Source organism: Anolis sagrei, chromosome 4 (assembly GCF_037176765.1).
Source record: "Anolis sagrei isolate rAnoSag1 chromosome 4, rAnoSag1.mat, whole genome shotgun sequence".
In the NCBI taxonomy this organism is placed as follows: domain Eukaryota; kingdom Metazoa; phylum Chordata; class Lepidosauria; order Squamata; family Dactyloidae; genus Anolis; species Anolis sagrei.
Window position 1 is genome coordinate 172,583,013 of NC_090024.1, and position 13,335 is coordinate 172,596,347.

Consider the following 13,335-nt stretch of genomic DNA (forward strand, 5'->3'; position numbering starts at 1 on the left):
TAAGGATCTCCACATTATTTCAACTTTATTTTTGGGACATCTGCTAAACAGTCTGGTTCAAATTCCTACACAACTGAAGTCTCCAAGTGGATTTTTCGGACTCCAACAGTTCTCATAAAATAAAAATATTTACAAATGCAGTCAGGGACTGTCAGAGGAAGAGGGGTGTGTGTGTGTATGTCTATATATAAATATATGAATATGAGAACAATGTGACTTTTTCCAAATCAAGTAAAGGATTGTGTGCAGTACCGTATTAATGACATTTGTAAAAGAAGGGCAAAAAGGATTTTCAAACTTAATAATTTTGTTTACAAGGATAACGTATGATAAAAATTTACAATCTGTATTAGGTCAAAGGTCTTATGACACATTAAAAAGCATTAATGGTTTCACAATATTTGATGCTACATGTCAGTGTAAACAGATACGGGGCTGAGTAAATTTTTCATATTTATTTAAGGTAAGTACTTTGTACATGATCATCTGTTTAAACAATATCTGAATATCTGATCCTGTGTGGTTATTTCAGGATAAGAGAAGTTCAGTTTTGTATACGATACTTTTATACAGGTTTTATGTCCCAAAGTTTCTTTGGTAAATTAATGTTCATCTTTTTGTTTACATTATAAAAATTATGATGTACAAGTAGTTGTGGGCATGTAATGCAATTATTAAACTTCATTCTTTATTAAGTTTTATCTTATTTCTCTGGCTATAACATTAAGAACTAGGTTAACACAACATCTAGTGATGATTTTGAAAAATCACCATGAGAGATCCATCAGAAAGACTAATACGTAATATTCAAGTATCATTTTTCAGTGGAGGCTATTTACATATACAGCTATGAATCCTATAGGTTAGTTATGTGATGGAAAAAAGTTGTATTAAAATGGAAAACTGTAGGGTTATTTTGCAAACTTTTATCTTGCATTAGTAATTAGTTGAAATATATAAATTTGTTGTCAGAAAAATGACTGACTCACTGCATTTTGATACCACTATCTCTTTTAAGAGACACAGTATAAATTTACTTTATTAGAATTTTCAGCAATATGGTTTTAAAAAGAATTTCTTTGTAAAATACACAGTAGTTTTATAAACTGAATTCAGTAAGAATTTAGCAAGTCCAAGTCTTCCATTGAAAAGGTAAAATGCTTTGACTGAAAAGTCTGTTCTTTCTCTTCAAGTGTAACCCGCTTTTTATTCTGTAATTCTTTGTTCATCTCCATTTTTTCTTGCAGTGCAGAAATGTTTGCCATATCTGTGCTTTTCCTGTAGAACTGCAAATTCTCAGAAGTCTTGCTTTGCTTCTCTTCTAGAAATTCTTCTAAAGATTCTTCTTTTTTGCGTCTTTTACCATCTGTAAAAGAGAGTTCATGAAATGCCCTTGGAGGGATAATCTTTTAATACACCGTTATTTTGCTTAACTCTTGGCTAGCAACGTTAAAACAGGGCTATTTTAAAATACGGTTGCAAAGATTCAGATATTTTAAACAACTGAAGAATTCCTGTTGTGACTCGTTTTTTTTCACTGAGTGATGAATGTCATTTTCTTCCTATCAACAGCTATAGCCATGTTTTGTCACAAGACGTCTATTGCAGAAAAATCTGGAGCTAGGCATGGAGAGGGCATGAGACTGAAATACTGTGGATTACTTCATTTTCTTATCCGTATAGACTATAGATGAAAAATCATAATCCAGAAGCCGTTCCATTCACTTCTTAGCTGGTTACAGCCCTTTGCTATTCTCCAAATACTTGCGAAGAGACCTTAACTAATTGCTTGTTCAGGACTTTTTTTTTTAATTTTTATTTTGGATAACAAAACAATACAATATGAACCTTAGCATCAAAAGACAATATCAAAAACTGATTACAATTTTTATGTCTAGGATACAGGTTCCAATTGTGCTTCCCTTAACCATAAATCTTGATTAATCACCCTTTTAAAAACCCCTCTCCACCCACCCACCCTTACCACCCTCTCCTCACCTCCCTCCCACCCCCATCTGGGTTACTTGAATCAATTCATTGATTTAATTGTCTGGAAGGCCTGATTTAAAGTTCTGTACCTATCTTTTCCTTCCGTTTTTTCGATTAAACAAGACCATTTTCTAAACCAATCTTGTCTTGACTGAATATTCAAATATTTATTTTTCTTTTCATAAATGAAATCACTAATTAAATATTCAGAAAGATAAGACCACCAAGTTTTCATGTCCCACCTTGTTTTATCTTTCCAACCTCTGGCAATTGTGGCATGTGTTGCAGCTATCATAAATTTCAATATCTCTGACCATTCGTTGTTTCCCTCCTTTACCTCTATGTTGAGGGACAGAAATCGAGCTTTATCCCAATGTAGTTTTTGCCCTATTATTTCCTCTATTACTTCTCTAACAGTATTATAGAATTTTTGGATTTCAGAGCAGTCCCACCACATGTGTGAGAAAGTCTCCCCACATTTATGCCAGCATTTGTTAGAAGTGTTTTTCATAATGTGAGCCAATTGGGAGGGGGTCCTATACCATTTTGAAATTATTTTCTTTTGTGTTTCTTTGATTCTTAGATGATTCTTAGATGTTTAATTTTTTGAGTTTTATTGATCCAGGAGTTTACTAAGTTTTCATTAAAGTTTATATCCTGTTTCCAGGCCTCTACTAAAGTATGTTTTGTATTGTAGGATAAGGCTATTAGTTCCTTGTATATTTCCCCTATAATGCCTTTCTCTTTTTCTATTTTCCAACCTATTATTCTATCCAATGGAGCTTCTGATGTTTCTTTCTTTTTTATTTCTTGTACTCTTTTCGACAAGCCCAACCAAGCTATCCAATACTTTGAACCACATTTGTCCTTTATCTCATCCCATTTCTTAATATCTCCATTAGGTTTCAAGAGGTCTCCTACCTTCTTTATTCCATTCTCTTTCAGGGACCTGATTAAATTCCTAAATGTTTTATCTTTATTTTCTAGGGTTTCTAGTGGAAAGGGATCTATTTTATTTATTTGTAATTTATTTTGCCATTTCTTCCAAACTTGCAGTGTTGAGAGGAGGGGGCCCTCTCTTAATTTATTAAGCTCTTTTTTATCAATTTTTTCTCCCATAAATGAGCCCTTTTTCCAATCATTTAATTCTTTCTCTAATTTCACCCATTTTCTCCCCCCTTCCAATTCCATTTCTATTAATTTAGCGATATGGCATGTCTCATAATACAGCTCCAGGGATGGAGCTCCCCATCCCCCCATTTTTTGGGTGCCATAGAATATAAAATTAGAAATTCTATTTTTATTCCCTCCCACTACCCATTTCTTGATGGAATTGTCCCACTTCTTAAAGAGTTCTGCCGAGATGTTTACTGACAGACTTTGAAATAAATATAAGACTTTGGGTAGAATTTTCATTTTATAAATTTTAAGTCTAGAAGTGATGTCCCGAAAATTCTTCCCCCAGGTTTTAAGTGCTTTGCTTGTAGATTTCCATAAATGGTTAAAGTTTGATTGGATAATATTATTTAAATTCTTTGGAATTTCTACTCCTAAGTATTTTAATGACTTCTTTCCCAGTTTCACTCCTATAATATTTTGGGCGATTTTTAGTTCTTTCGATGTTAAATTCTTATGGAGAATTTCTGTTTTACCTAAATTAGTTGCAAGCCCTGAGATTTCCCCAAATTCCTTTATTAATTTGACCAATGAACTTAGCGACTCTTTCACGTCGCTTAAAATTATTATAACATCATCCGCTTGTTCAGGACTTGTTTTGAAATAAAGCTAAGGAAAGATGGATATCATGTATTTATCTTTGAAATGGATCATGATGTGATGGAGGGAGGAGCTCTTTTCAACTCTGAGCACAAAAACAAATTATGGGCTGATACAATTTAATGCAAAGTTCTGTGCCTCCAGCACACGCTTCAGAATTACAAAACATAAACTTCTGTGCTGTAGTCATATATTGCACTGTTTAGCCCTGTGCACTGTTTGGCTTGAAGTTATGTGTGTGTAACTCGCTAAACTCCCCAGCAATCTGTTAAGAAGCGGTGAGAAATGAGTGTTGGGTGATTTCAAAAAGAGAATTGCCTCTAAAAATGTAAAGCAGCACCAACACCAGTTTTAGCAGATCAGAAACTTATTGAGAACAGCAGTAGAGCAAATGAGCTTCAGCAATTACAGAAGCAGAGTCAAGCTTTAGAAGTTATAAAAGACTGTACTGAAGGAACTACATTTCTATATAGGGAAGTAAGGGTCTATCTATTTAACTCTCTGGAAACATTATTGTCTCTCCATGCTCACAAGAGAAGAACAAAAATGGAGGATTTAGAGACTTGCTATGTGGTTAAGAAACTGAATTAAAAAAAGTGTGTCCATGAGAAGTATGTCTAACCAGCAAGATGACAGGAGGAGAGAACAGAGTGACAGACAGACACAGAGGTCAATGTGGGAAGGGCTTTTCCCTGCCAACTAACTCAAATGCCTATTTCCTTAATGAGAACTATAAATGTGTGCAGGATGTGGTTGAGTTCCAATAAGGAGCAGAGCAAAAAAATGTGGGATTCCATGCGGGAGAGCCCTTCGAAAATTTCTGGGTGTCACAAATTGTACACCTCTAATATTAAACTGGATGAAACCATCATATCCATCCACTTCCAGTAAGTCCTGTTCTAATGAATCCTTACAGGTGTTGCTCAGACTTCAGGTGAGGATATAAAGAAGCTATTTAGGACTGTTTTCTTGATTTCCACCTTCTGAGTCTGGAAGTCAAATAACTATTCAGAAATGCCCTATATACTCGAGTATAAGCCAGCCCAAATATAAGACAAGGCACATAATTTTATCACAAAAACTGGGAAAAATTATTCACTCTAGTATAAGTCGAGGGTGGGAAATGTAGCAGCTACTGCTAAATTTCAAAATAAAAATAAATACCAATAAAATTACATTAATTGAGGCGTCAGCGGGTTGAAATGTTTTTGAATATTTACATAAAACTGTAATTTAAGATAAGACTGTCCAACTCAGGTTAAACCATTATTCTAACCTTCTTCAATGTAAATGTGCTTACGTATCCTTCCAATAATAATAAAAAGTGCAAAATAATAAATTTAATAATAATAATAATAGATTAAAATAATGAAAATGCAACAATGGCAGTAATAATAGATTAAAATGATAAATATAATAATGACAAGAATAGAGTAAAATAATAAATGTAGTAAAATAATAATAGAGTAAAATAATGTAAATGTAGTAATAATAAATGTAATAATAATAATATTAACAGAGTAAAATAATGAAAAGGGGGCTGAAAAACTTGGCTTATACTCGAGTATATACAGTAGGTTGCTTCTTCAGTTCTTGTAGCTGCTGTGTGTGTATCTGTTGTTCTTGATTCCAATTTATGCTTTAAAATAGTCTCAGAGAGCAAAACTACAGCCCTACTTTAATACTCTCTCCAGAAACAGTTCAAATGGTTTTGGCTTAGGAAGTAAATATCTTTATTCAATTACTTACAGAAACGTTGAATTGATGTTCTAGATTTCATTTTTTCTTTTGCTTTAATTGACTCTACGATTGCATGCTGCCATTGCAAGACAGTCTGGAAAAATTAAGGAGATGTTTTAAAAGTCAAATTTATTCAAAAAGCTCAAAGAAAAGACACTAAATGTCAGCATGCCTTATTTAAAATTAATATTAAACCAACATTTTAAAGTGATGGATTTAAATGTTATATATACCTTCTTTATACAGCAAAACAAGGCATTGGGAACAAATGCCCTTGCCAAGTACAATTTCAAGTTTGCTTAACAATATTAAAGATAACGTATTCCGTTGTCGTTGATCTCATTTTAAGGTAACATTTTGTAAAAGAGTGAATGCCTAAACTAATACCATATTCTTCATGACTCTAAATTCAATCTGAATGTTTAAAGCATTATAAATCCCTTCGGAGGCAAACACAGGAAGCACAACTATATGAAGACAGTAAGTGGGTCTTTATAAGGTTAATCGATACATACCTGCTCAGCCCAACCTTCTGTTTTGCAGCTGTTATGATCAAATTCTTTCAAATGCTCTTCAGAATGAACCAGACCTATTTTTGTCTGGATCTGCAAAATGGTTGTCTTTGAGCACTAATGAAAAGGAGAAACCGAAACAGGTTGTGTAGGAGAACTCATTGCCCACCAAAGTCTGATTTTTATGCCAACACAGCATTTCTGACTTTTACATTTTTCTTTTAGAATCCCAATATATATCAAAATAATGTATTTTCACTTCTGTACTTTAAATGCAACATTCAGATGATTAGCAGAAACTTTTTTTCACCTTTAGGCCAGTCCCAGAGAGATCCAAATAGTCCAGCTTTTTGAAAGAAAGCAGGTATCCAATTCCCATATGGGTGATTCCTGGATTATCTATACAAAAAACAAAAACAAAAAATGGTAACATGTACACAATGGTCAACATGCATACTTATGGAATAGCACAAAGGGGATCAATAGGACCCATGACTGAAAACTGTTATATCATACTGACAAAAATTCTAATGGTAGCAGATTAACAAAAATACTCCTGATGTGATCTCTCTAGTACAGGCCTGCGCAACCTGTGACCCCCCAGGTATTTGGGCCTCTAACTCCCAGAAGACCTAGTCAGCTTGTCCAGTAGTCAGGAATCCTGGAGCTGAAATCCAAAATACCTGGAGGGCCACAGGGTGTACAGGCCTGTTCTAGCAATCTGAAGGTTTAAATAAACGTACTGATTTGTATCTTCTTCACTCCTCCCACTTCTTGAATACAACTAATGATAGTTTTAAGACAGCCAGCAAGACTCCATCTTCTTCTCATGGACAATCACTGGTTCTCCAGATGTTCTTGGACTGGGGACAGGAGAGTACGCAAGCTAAGACTTCTTGTATTTTACTCACTCTTCAATGTACTTAAGTAATATATGAACAATATATGGATTTATGTTCAAATGAACAATACAAGATTGTTCAGTTACATGATATAACAGAATGAGCTCTTGTGTTAGTTGAGCTGTCACTCAACTAATGGCTATCATTCATGTTTCTTTCTCTCTGTGGTAGCAGACACCTAAATCATTCTGGATTTTTTAACTGACTAGGATTAACATTAGATTAAGAAGTATATCTAAACTTTAAACTGAAGCCATACTTACAAGACAAATCTAAAACTGAGAGATTTTCAAGACCCCTTTTCATAATCCGAACAGGTGCAGTCATTTTGCGAAGACCAGCATCTGATAAGCAATTATCTTTCAGGAGAAGGCGAACTAGGCTAAGGTAAACAATAGAAATGTTTTACAAAGAAATCTAGGATGTTCTTGTTGTTAACTATCATCAACTCAATTTCAACTTACAACAACAGTATTACAGGATCACAAGTACGGTTGGTGGAGATAAGAGAGAGGGGCTTCTCAGTGGTGGCCCCTCACCTCTGGAATGGCCTTCTAAGGGAAATAAAACAGACCCCATCCCTCCCCTTCTTTCGTAAGAGCTTGAAGACCTCGTGGTTTCAATAAGCCTTTGAGAACAACCAGTTCTAGTCCAACCCAAACAGTGTTGAATATGCCCTTGCACTCTTACCTATTACCCAGGTCATCCCTCTAACAGACCCGTACCTGCTATTGTGTTAGTTTGTTATAGTACTGTACTTAATTCCCGGCCCCTCATTTTCTGAGTTTGCATTAGCCTTGACCCGGCTTTTTAATTGCTCTAAATAGGCAGGTTTATTTTTAAAGTGCATGTGTTGTTCTGATAATTTTATGTTGTTTTGTAAATTTTATGTTATGCTGTTTACTTTGTATTTTTCGGTGATGCTACTTGAGTCCCCCTTGGTGAGATAGAGCGGTATATAAATAAAGTATTATATTATAATTATTATTTCAATCCACATGGAAGCAGGCGGTAGCATCCAAAATCTCCTCGTTGGGATTTTCTCCAGGTCTACTATTAGCTATGGATTACAATCAAGCCAAAGCACTTATTAAACAACGTATCACAGACACAGAGCGCCAACTAGATCTGGCCTCGGCTCCAACCTTTCTTGTCAGTGAAGACAGCAGATACCTTGCCTCCCCTATGGCATATTTAACATACTTAGAGGTTCCTATTCATCGGAGGGCTTTCACCCTGGCCCGATGCCACGCTCTCCCATCAGCTGTACTCAAAGGCCGCTACCGGAAGATCCCTTTCCCAGAGAGACTCTGCCCCTGTGACTCGGGTCATGTGGAAACAATAGAACATGTGCTCCTTCAGTGTCCGTTCTACAGGGATACCCGTGCCAGGCTTATCTTACCTCTGATAGACAAGCACCCAGGCCATTCAGGACAATTTTATACCTCCCTGCTACTTGCGGATACTAATTCAGCTACAACCTACAATGTTGCAAAGTTCTGTGCAGCAGCATACAAAATCCGCCAGGGAATGACTAGTTCCAAAAGTCAACTGTGTGTCCAGTAATCTTCTTCCCTGAATCTACAATTTGGTGATGGATCTGGGCATTGTATGTTTTTACCCTGTTTCCCCTTCTGCTCCCTCACCCATATTGTGTTTGTAGTAGTTGTATTTATATTTTTAATGTACCAAACATGCCAGGTTTGTATGGAAACGTGACACTATTTCCTGTGCTGGTCAATGACCGAAATAAATGTTTTGATTTGATTTGATTAATTATTATTATTATTAATGAGACACTTCCAGGTCATCCTATTATCAACAGCTCTGGTTTTGCAAACTGAAGGTTGTGGTTTCTTTGACTGAGTCTATGCTTGTTAAAGACAACTTCTTCCTAGTAGCTATCCAGTACCAAATATTTCACATTTCCTTTTCCAGTTTCGCAAGAGTTCAAAGACTTATTAACTGCTGCCCAATTTACCAGTTCTAAGAATGCTTACATGGAACTAAAGAAGGAAATTGGCATTCATAAAATATGCTGCAACACTGTCAGATTAATCTGAATTAAGCCTGTATATAATACATAAAATATTATTTATTATATATTTTTAAAAGAATTCAGAAAAGCCACATGGCAGGTATAATTTTTTTTGGAAATAGTAGGAATATTGATCCAATTAAGTGGTTGTACAGGACTCAAAGACATTACTAGTTAGGGAGCACTTCATATTGGCAGTATAACCAATGTGTATGATATTTAGATACATAAATTCCAACCCAGCTTTAACTTGAATCAATTACTTAGACAAAATCACTTAAATGACTGTTAGGAATTATGGGAGTTGGAGTCCAAAACACCTGGAGGGCCAAAGTTTGTTTATGCCTACTATAAAGTGTTTAAACAAACAAACAGAACCGGTTTTGTCTGCAAAACATAACCTGGCCAGTATTTTCAGTATTAACTCTTACAATGCAGGTAAATCCAATGCTCAGGAATACTATTTGGGAAAAAAAGAATTGTAGAAATAATTAAGTCAGCTGTGCAATGTACAATGAATGTATAAAGCTTTATAAATATCAAATATGGTACATTTGAAGGTTGAAATAATTTGAGCCCCCCCCCCCCTTTTTTTCTTTAGTTATCAGTCAACACAAGGGGAATGTTTATCACTTCCCCCAGTAAACTGGTACCTGGATAGTGTTGCATTTGTGATATGCTCTAAGAGATCATGATCATCTCCAAGTTTACAACAGGACAAATCCAAACAAACAAGATCCTGGAAGGATTTAATTTCTTCAAGTTTTTCAGAAATAACTAGATAGCTGTAAGGAATAAAAACAAAAGTTAAGTGTCTCCTTGCTCAATAACTTTTGTTCTTGTAAGTTTAAAGTCAGTATTAAACATAAAAATTGTAGTTAAGTCTTAGTAGTTGGTTCATTTTAAATATATTGGACAAAACAAAAAATAATCTGTTGAATTCCTTGATGCGTTTATTCTTTTTCTGGGTTGACTCAAAATTGCTACATAATCAGTAAAAAGATCATGTTTGGCAAACAATAACTGTTTTAAAGCCAACCTCAAATAAGTTTGACAAAGAGCCAGATTAGACCATTCAGTACATCCTATTTATTTTGTCCCATTTTAAATTAGCTCCAAGCAACACTTGTTCCTATTTGCCGCTTTTTCAATTAACAATTGGATTAAGTTTCAAAAATGCTACTACATGTAAATTATGCAATCTTACCTCTTTTTCAAGCATAGCGTTCGAAGTACTAAACTTCCGTAAACCTCTGTAAATTTTTGCAGGGCACAAAGTCCTGTTCTTGAGTCTGAAAACTTCTGCCTCGCATCTGCTGCATAAAAAAGCTTTTCTGCTATCTGCTCAGGAAAGCCAGTCAATGAGTCAACATGATTCATGTTGTCAGCAATGTAACTCAAGACTAAGTTGAAGAGAGATTTGGCAGAATAGCGCAGATTTCCCTCCTTGGTGTAGGTGAAGATGAAATGATCTGTCCTTCCGTTGTCATTACCTCTATTCACACAAAGCTCAACGGAGAATCCTTTGGAAAACAGCCTTGAAGGCCCTGGATTTGGAGCACAGTTATTTACTCTTCCTGAATTTTGATTCACTTTGTATAGCTGTCCATTTTCTCGAACATATATAGGCCCTCTATCGGGGAGAGTTTCTTCATGGAGATAGTATGACATTCCTTTCAGAAAATTTCTGGGGCAAAATGAACAAAGAAAACATCAAACAAAGCAGCAGCAAATTTAGTTTATGGAAGTGTTTCTTACTGTTACAGCCAGTTTATACGTCATAATTAAAAAAACAGGGAAAACCAAGCTTTCAATGGCAGGCATGGATATTGAACAAAGGCTGGATTCCAAATCTATTCAGTGAAACATAAATATCCACTAGGGGAGGGAGACAAAATTTTCTCCTTTTGGAAAAAATGATATAGGAATTACAGGCAGTCCTCAAGTTATGAACTATTTTTATGCATTTAAACTTGTAATCAACAACAGTCTTCCCATGAATAAGAAGCCAGATGGTTTAGAAAGCATCCATTTTGTTTCCCTCATGTACAGGCAATCCTTGAGTTACAAACATCCCACATTTTCTGCTTTGAACTGGAATATATGACAGTGTGGACTCAAAGCCCTTCCACACAGCCATATAAACCAAAATATCAAGGCAGGAAATCCCACATTGTCTGCTTTGAATATATGGCAGTGTGGACTCAGATAACCCAGGGCCCTTCCACACATCCCTCTATCCCAGAATATCAAGACAGAAAATCCCACGGTATCTGAGTGTGTACTCAAGATAGCCCAGTTCAAAGCAAATAATGTGGGATTCCCTGCCTTGATATTCTGGGATATAGGGCTGTATGGAAGGGCCCCAAGTTCAAAGCAGATAATCTGGGATAAAGAACTGTGTGGAAGGGCCCCAAGTTCAAAGCAGATATTGTGGCATTTCCTGCCTTGATATTTTGGGATATAGGGCTGTGTGGAAGGACCCCAGTTCAAAGCAGATATTGTGGGATTTTATGCCCTGATATTCTGGGTTATATGGCTGTGTGGAAGGGCCCTGAATGCCTCGCCAAAAGAAAACTCCCAAGACACCATAGCACTGAGCCATGGCAGTTCAAGTGGTGTCAAACTGCATTAATTCTGTAGCATAGATGCACCCAAGGTTGGCTTTTGTGATTTGATTACCATTACTCTCAGGTCTATTCCATGCAGTCCTATATCCCAGAATATCAAGGCAGAAAATCCCACAATATCTGCTTTGAACTAAGATATATGGCAGTGTGGACTCTGATATTCCAGTTTGAAGCAGATATTGTGGGATTGTGGAAGGGCCCTCATTTACTTATTTCTTATCCTGCCTTCCTCCTCATAAGGACTCAAGGTGGTTAACAATGACATGACACAACACAACAGGATTTAAAAACAAGGAAAATAAATCTATATAAATAAAAATGTTATGTTCGTTTATGGGATTAACAGAACTCAAAAACCACTGGACGATTTGACACCTAATTTGGACACAATACACCTGTTAGGCCAACAAATGGTCATCACTCATAAAAACACTGAAAAATGCAGCAGAAGGGACTAAAAAAGCCAAAAAACAAAAAATACATTACAACACATGCGCAAAAGCACACATATATACACAAACATACATATATACACATACACACATACAGACATATATACACACACAAAATATATATACACAGAGTGGCCCACAGCAATGCGTGGCAGGAGGTGGCTAGTATAATATATAAATATGAAATATTAATACAAAATGTTAGAAAAACAATTACACGTCTGTGTAATGAGTGTAAAAGTTATAAACACACCAAGGGGCCATCTAACCCAGAATATCAAAGCAGAAAATACCTGCTTTGAACTGGGTTATCTGAGTCCACACTGCCATATATCCCAGTTCAAACCAGAAAATGTGAGATTTTATTCAGCTGTATAGAAGGGCCCGAGGAGACCAGGATATGAATCCCTAGTTTGCCAGGGAGCTCACTGGATGAGTCACAGACTCTCAGCCACAAACGCAAACAACAATAAACCATGGTATGTTTACCTTTGGGTCGCCACGAGTAACAAAGATCACAATATGCGCAGGAAGACTTTGCACTGCTCTTTGAGACACCCCCAGCTTTAAAAAAAGGAGGGAAACTCACCCCAGAGGAGCCAGGTTGAGTCTTAAAGGAGGAGGAGGAGAAAGGGACCACCAGTAGCCATTCAACCTTCGAGGGCAGAAGGGCTTCCTTCCATCTTCAAAGCAGAGGCAGCGGCGCCACAGAGGGAGGAAAAGCAGAGTCACGCCCGCCTCCTATTCCCCTGCTTCAAGACTTCTCTCTGAGTCGCTTTATGCTCATTTTTATGCTCAGGAAACCCCCCCAAAAGACGCAAAACCCAGTGCAAAAGTCGCCCCACCACCGCCTTCCTCAGGGCGGAATTTGGCATTCAAACCGCAGACTCCGCCTGCTCTCTGTGTGGAGAAGAAGCAGCAGCAGCAGGGAATGGCGGGGAAGGACTCTGCAGAATGGATGCAATTTGACACCACTTCAGCTACCATGGCTCTGGGGCAGTCCTGGGCAAACTTGGGCCCTCCAGGTGTTTTGGACTTCAACTCCCAGCATTCCTAACAGCCTCAGGCCCCTTCCTTTTCCCCCTCAGCCGCTTAAGGGGCTGAGGTTGTCGTTTGGCAGTGTAGAAGGGGCCAAAATTGAACTTGTGTGGTCTCCTGGCAAGCTTTGTTTAGAAGAGGATTGCCTAATAATAACAAAAATTGCCCAAAGGTAACAACAGTAACAACGATAATTACCCAAAGGTTACCCAGTAGGTTTGAGCTTAATAATAATAGCCCAAAATAATAACAAAAGCA

The 13,335-nt window shown here is 36.7% G+C and overlaps 1 protein-coding gene across 3 annotated transcripts; it reads right to left on the reverse strand.

Annotated features, from left to right (window-relative positions):
• Positions 1-993: 993 nt before the first annotated feature.
• LRRC42 (leucine rich repeat containing 42) lies at positions 994-13,062 on the reverse strand. 3 transcript variants are annotated; one of them, XM_060773549.2, is made up of 8 exons: positions 12,629-13,013; positions 10,165-10,644; positions 9,611-9,742; positions 7,183-7,301; positions 6,328-6,416; positions 6,021-6,134; positions 5,515-5,599; positions 994-1,366 (listed from the first exon to the last, which is right to left on the reverse strand). In XM_060773549.2, the coding sequence occupies exons 2-8, from the start codon at positions 10,626-10,628 to the stop codon at positions 1,113-1,115; spliced, it is 1,257 nt and encodes a 418-aa protein (XP_060629532.2). In that variant the 5' UTR covers positions 10,629-10,644; positions 12,629-13,013; the 3' UTR covers positions 994-1,112. The 3 variants fall into 3 exon arrangements, with proteins under 3 accessions (XP_060629532.2, XP_060629533.2, XP_060629534.2); XM_060773550.2 differs by lacking the exon at positions 12,629-13,013 and adding an exon at positions 12,529-12,622; XM_060773551.2 differs by lacking the exon at positions 9,611-9,742 and having other exon boundaries at positions 12,629-13,062.
• Positions 13,063-13,335: the final 273 nt, after the last annotated feature.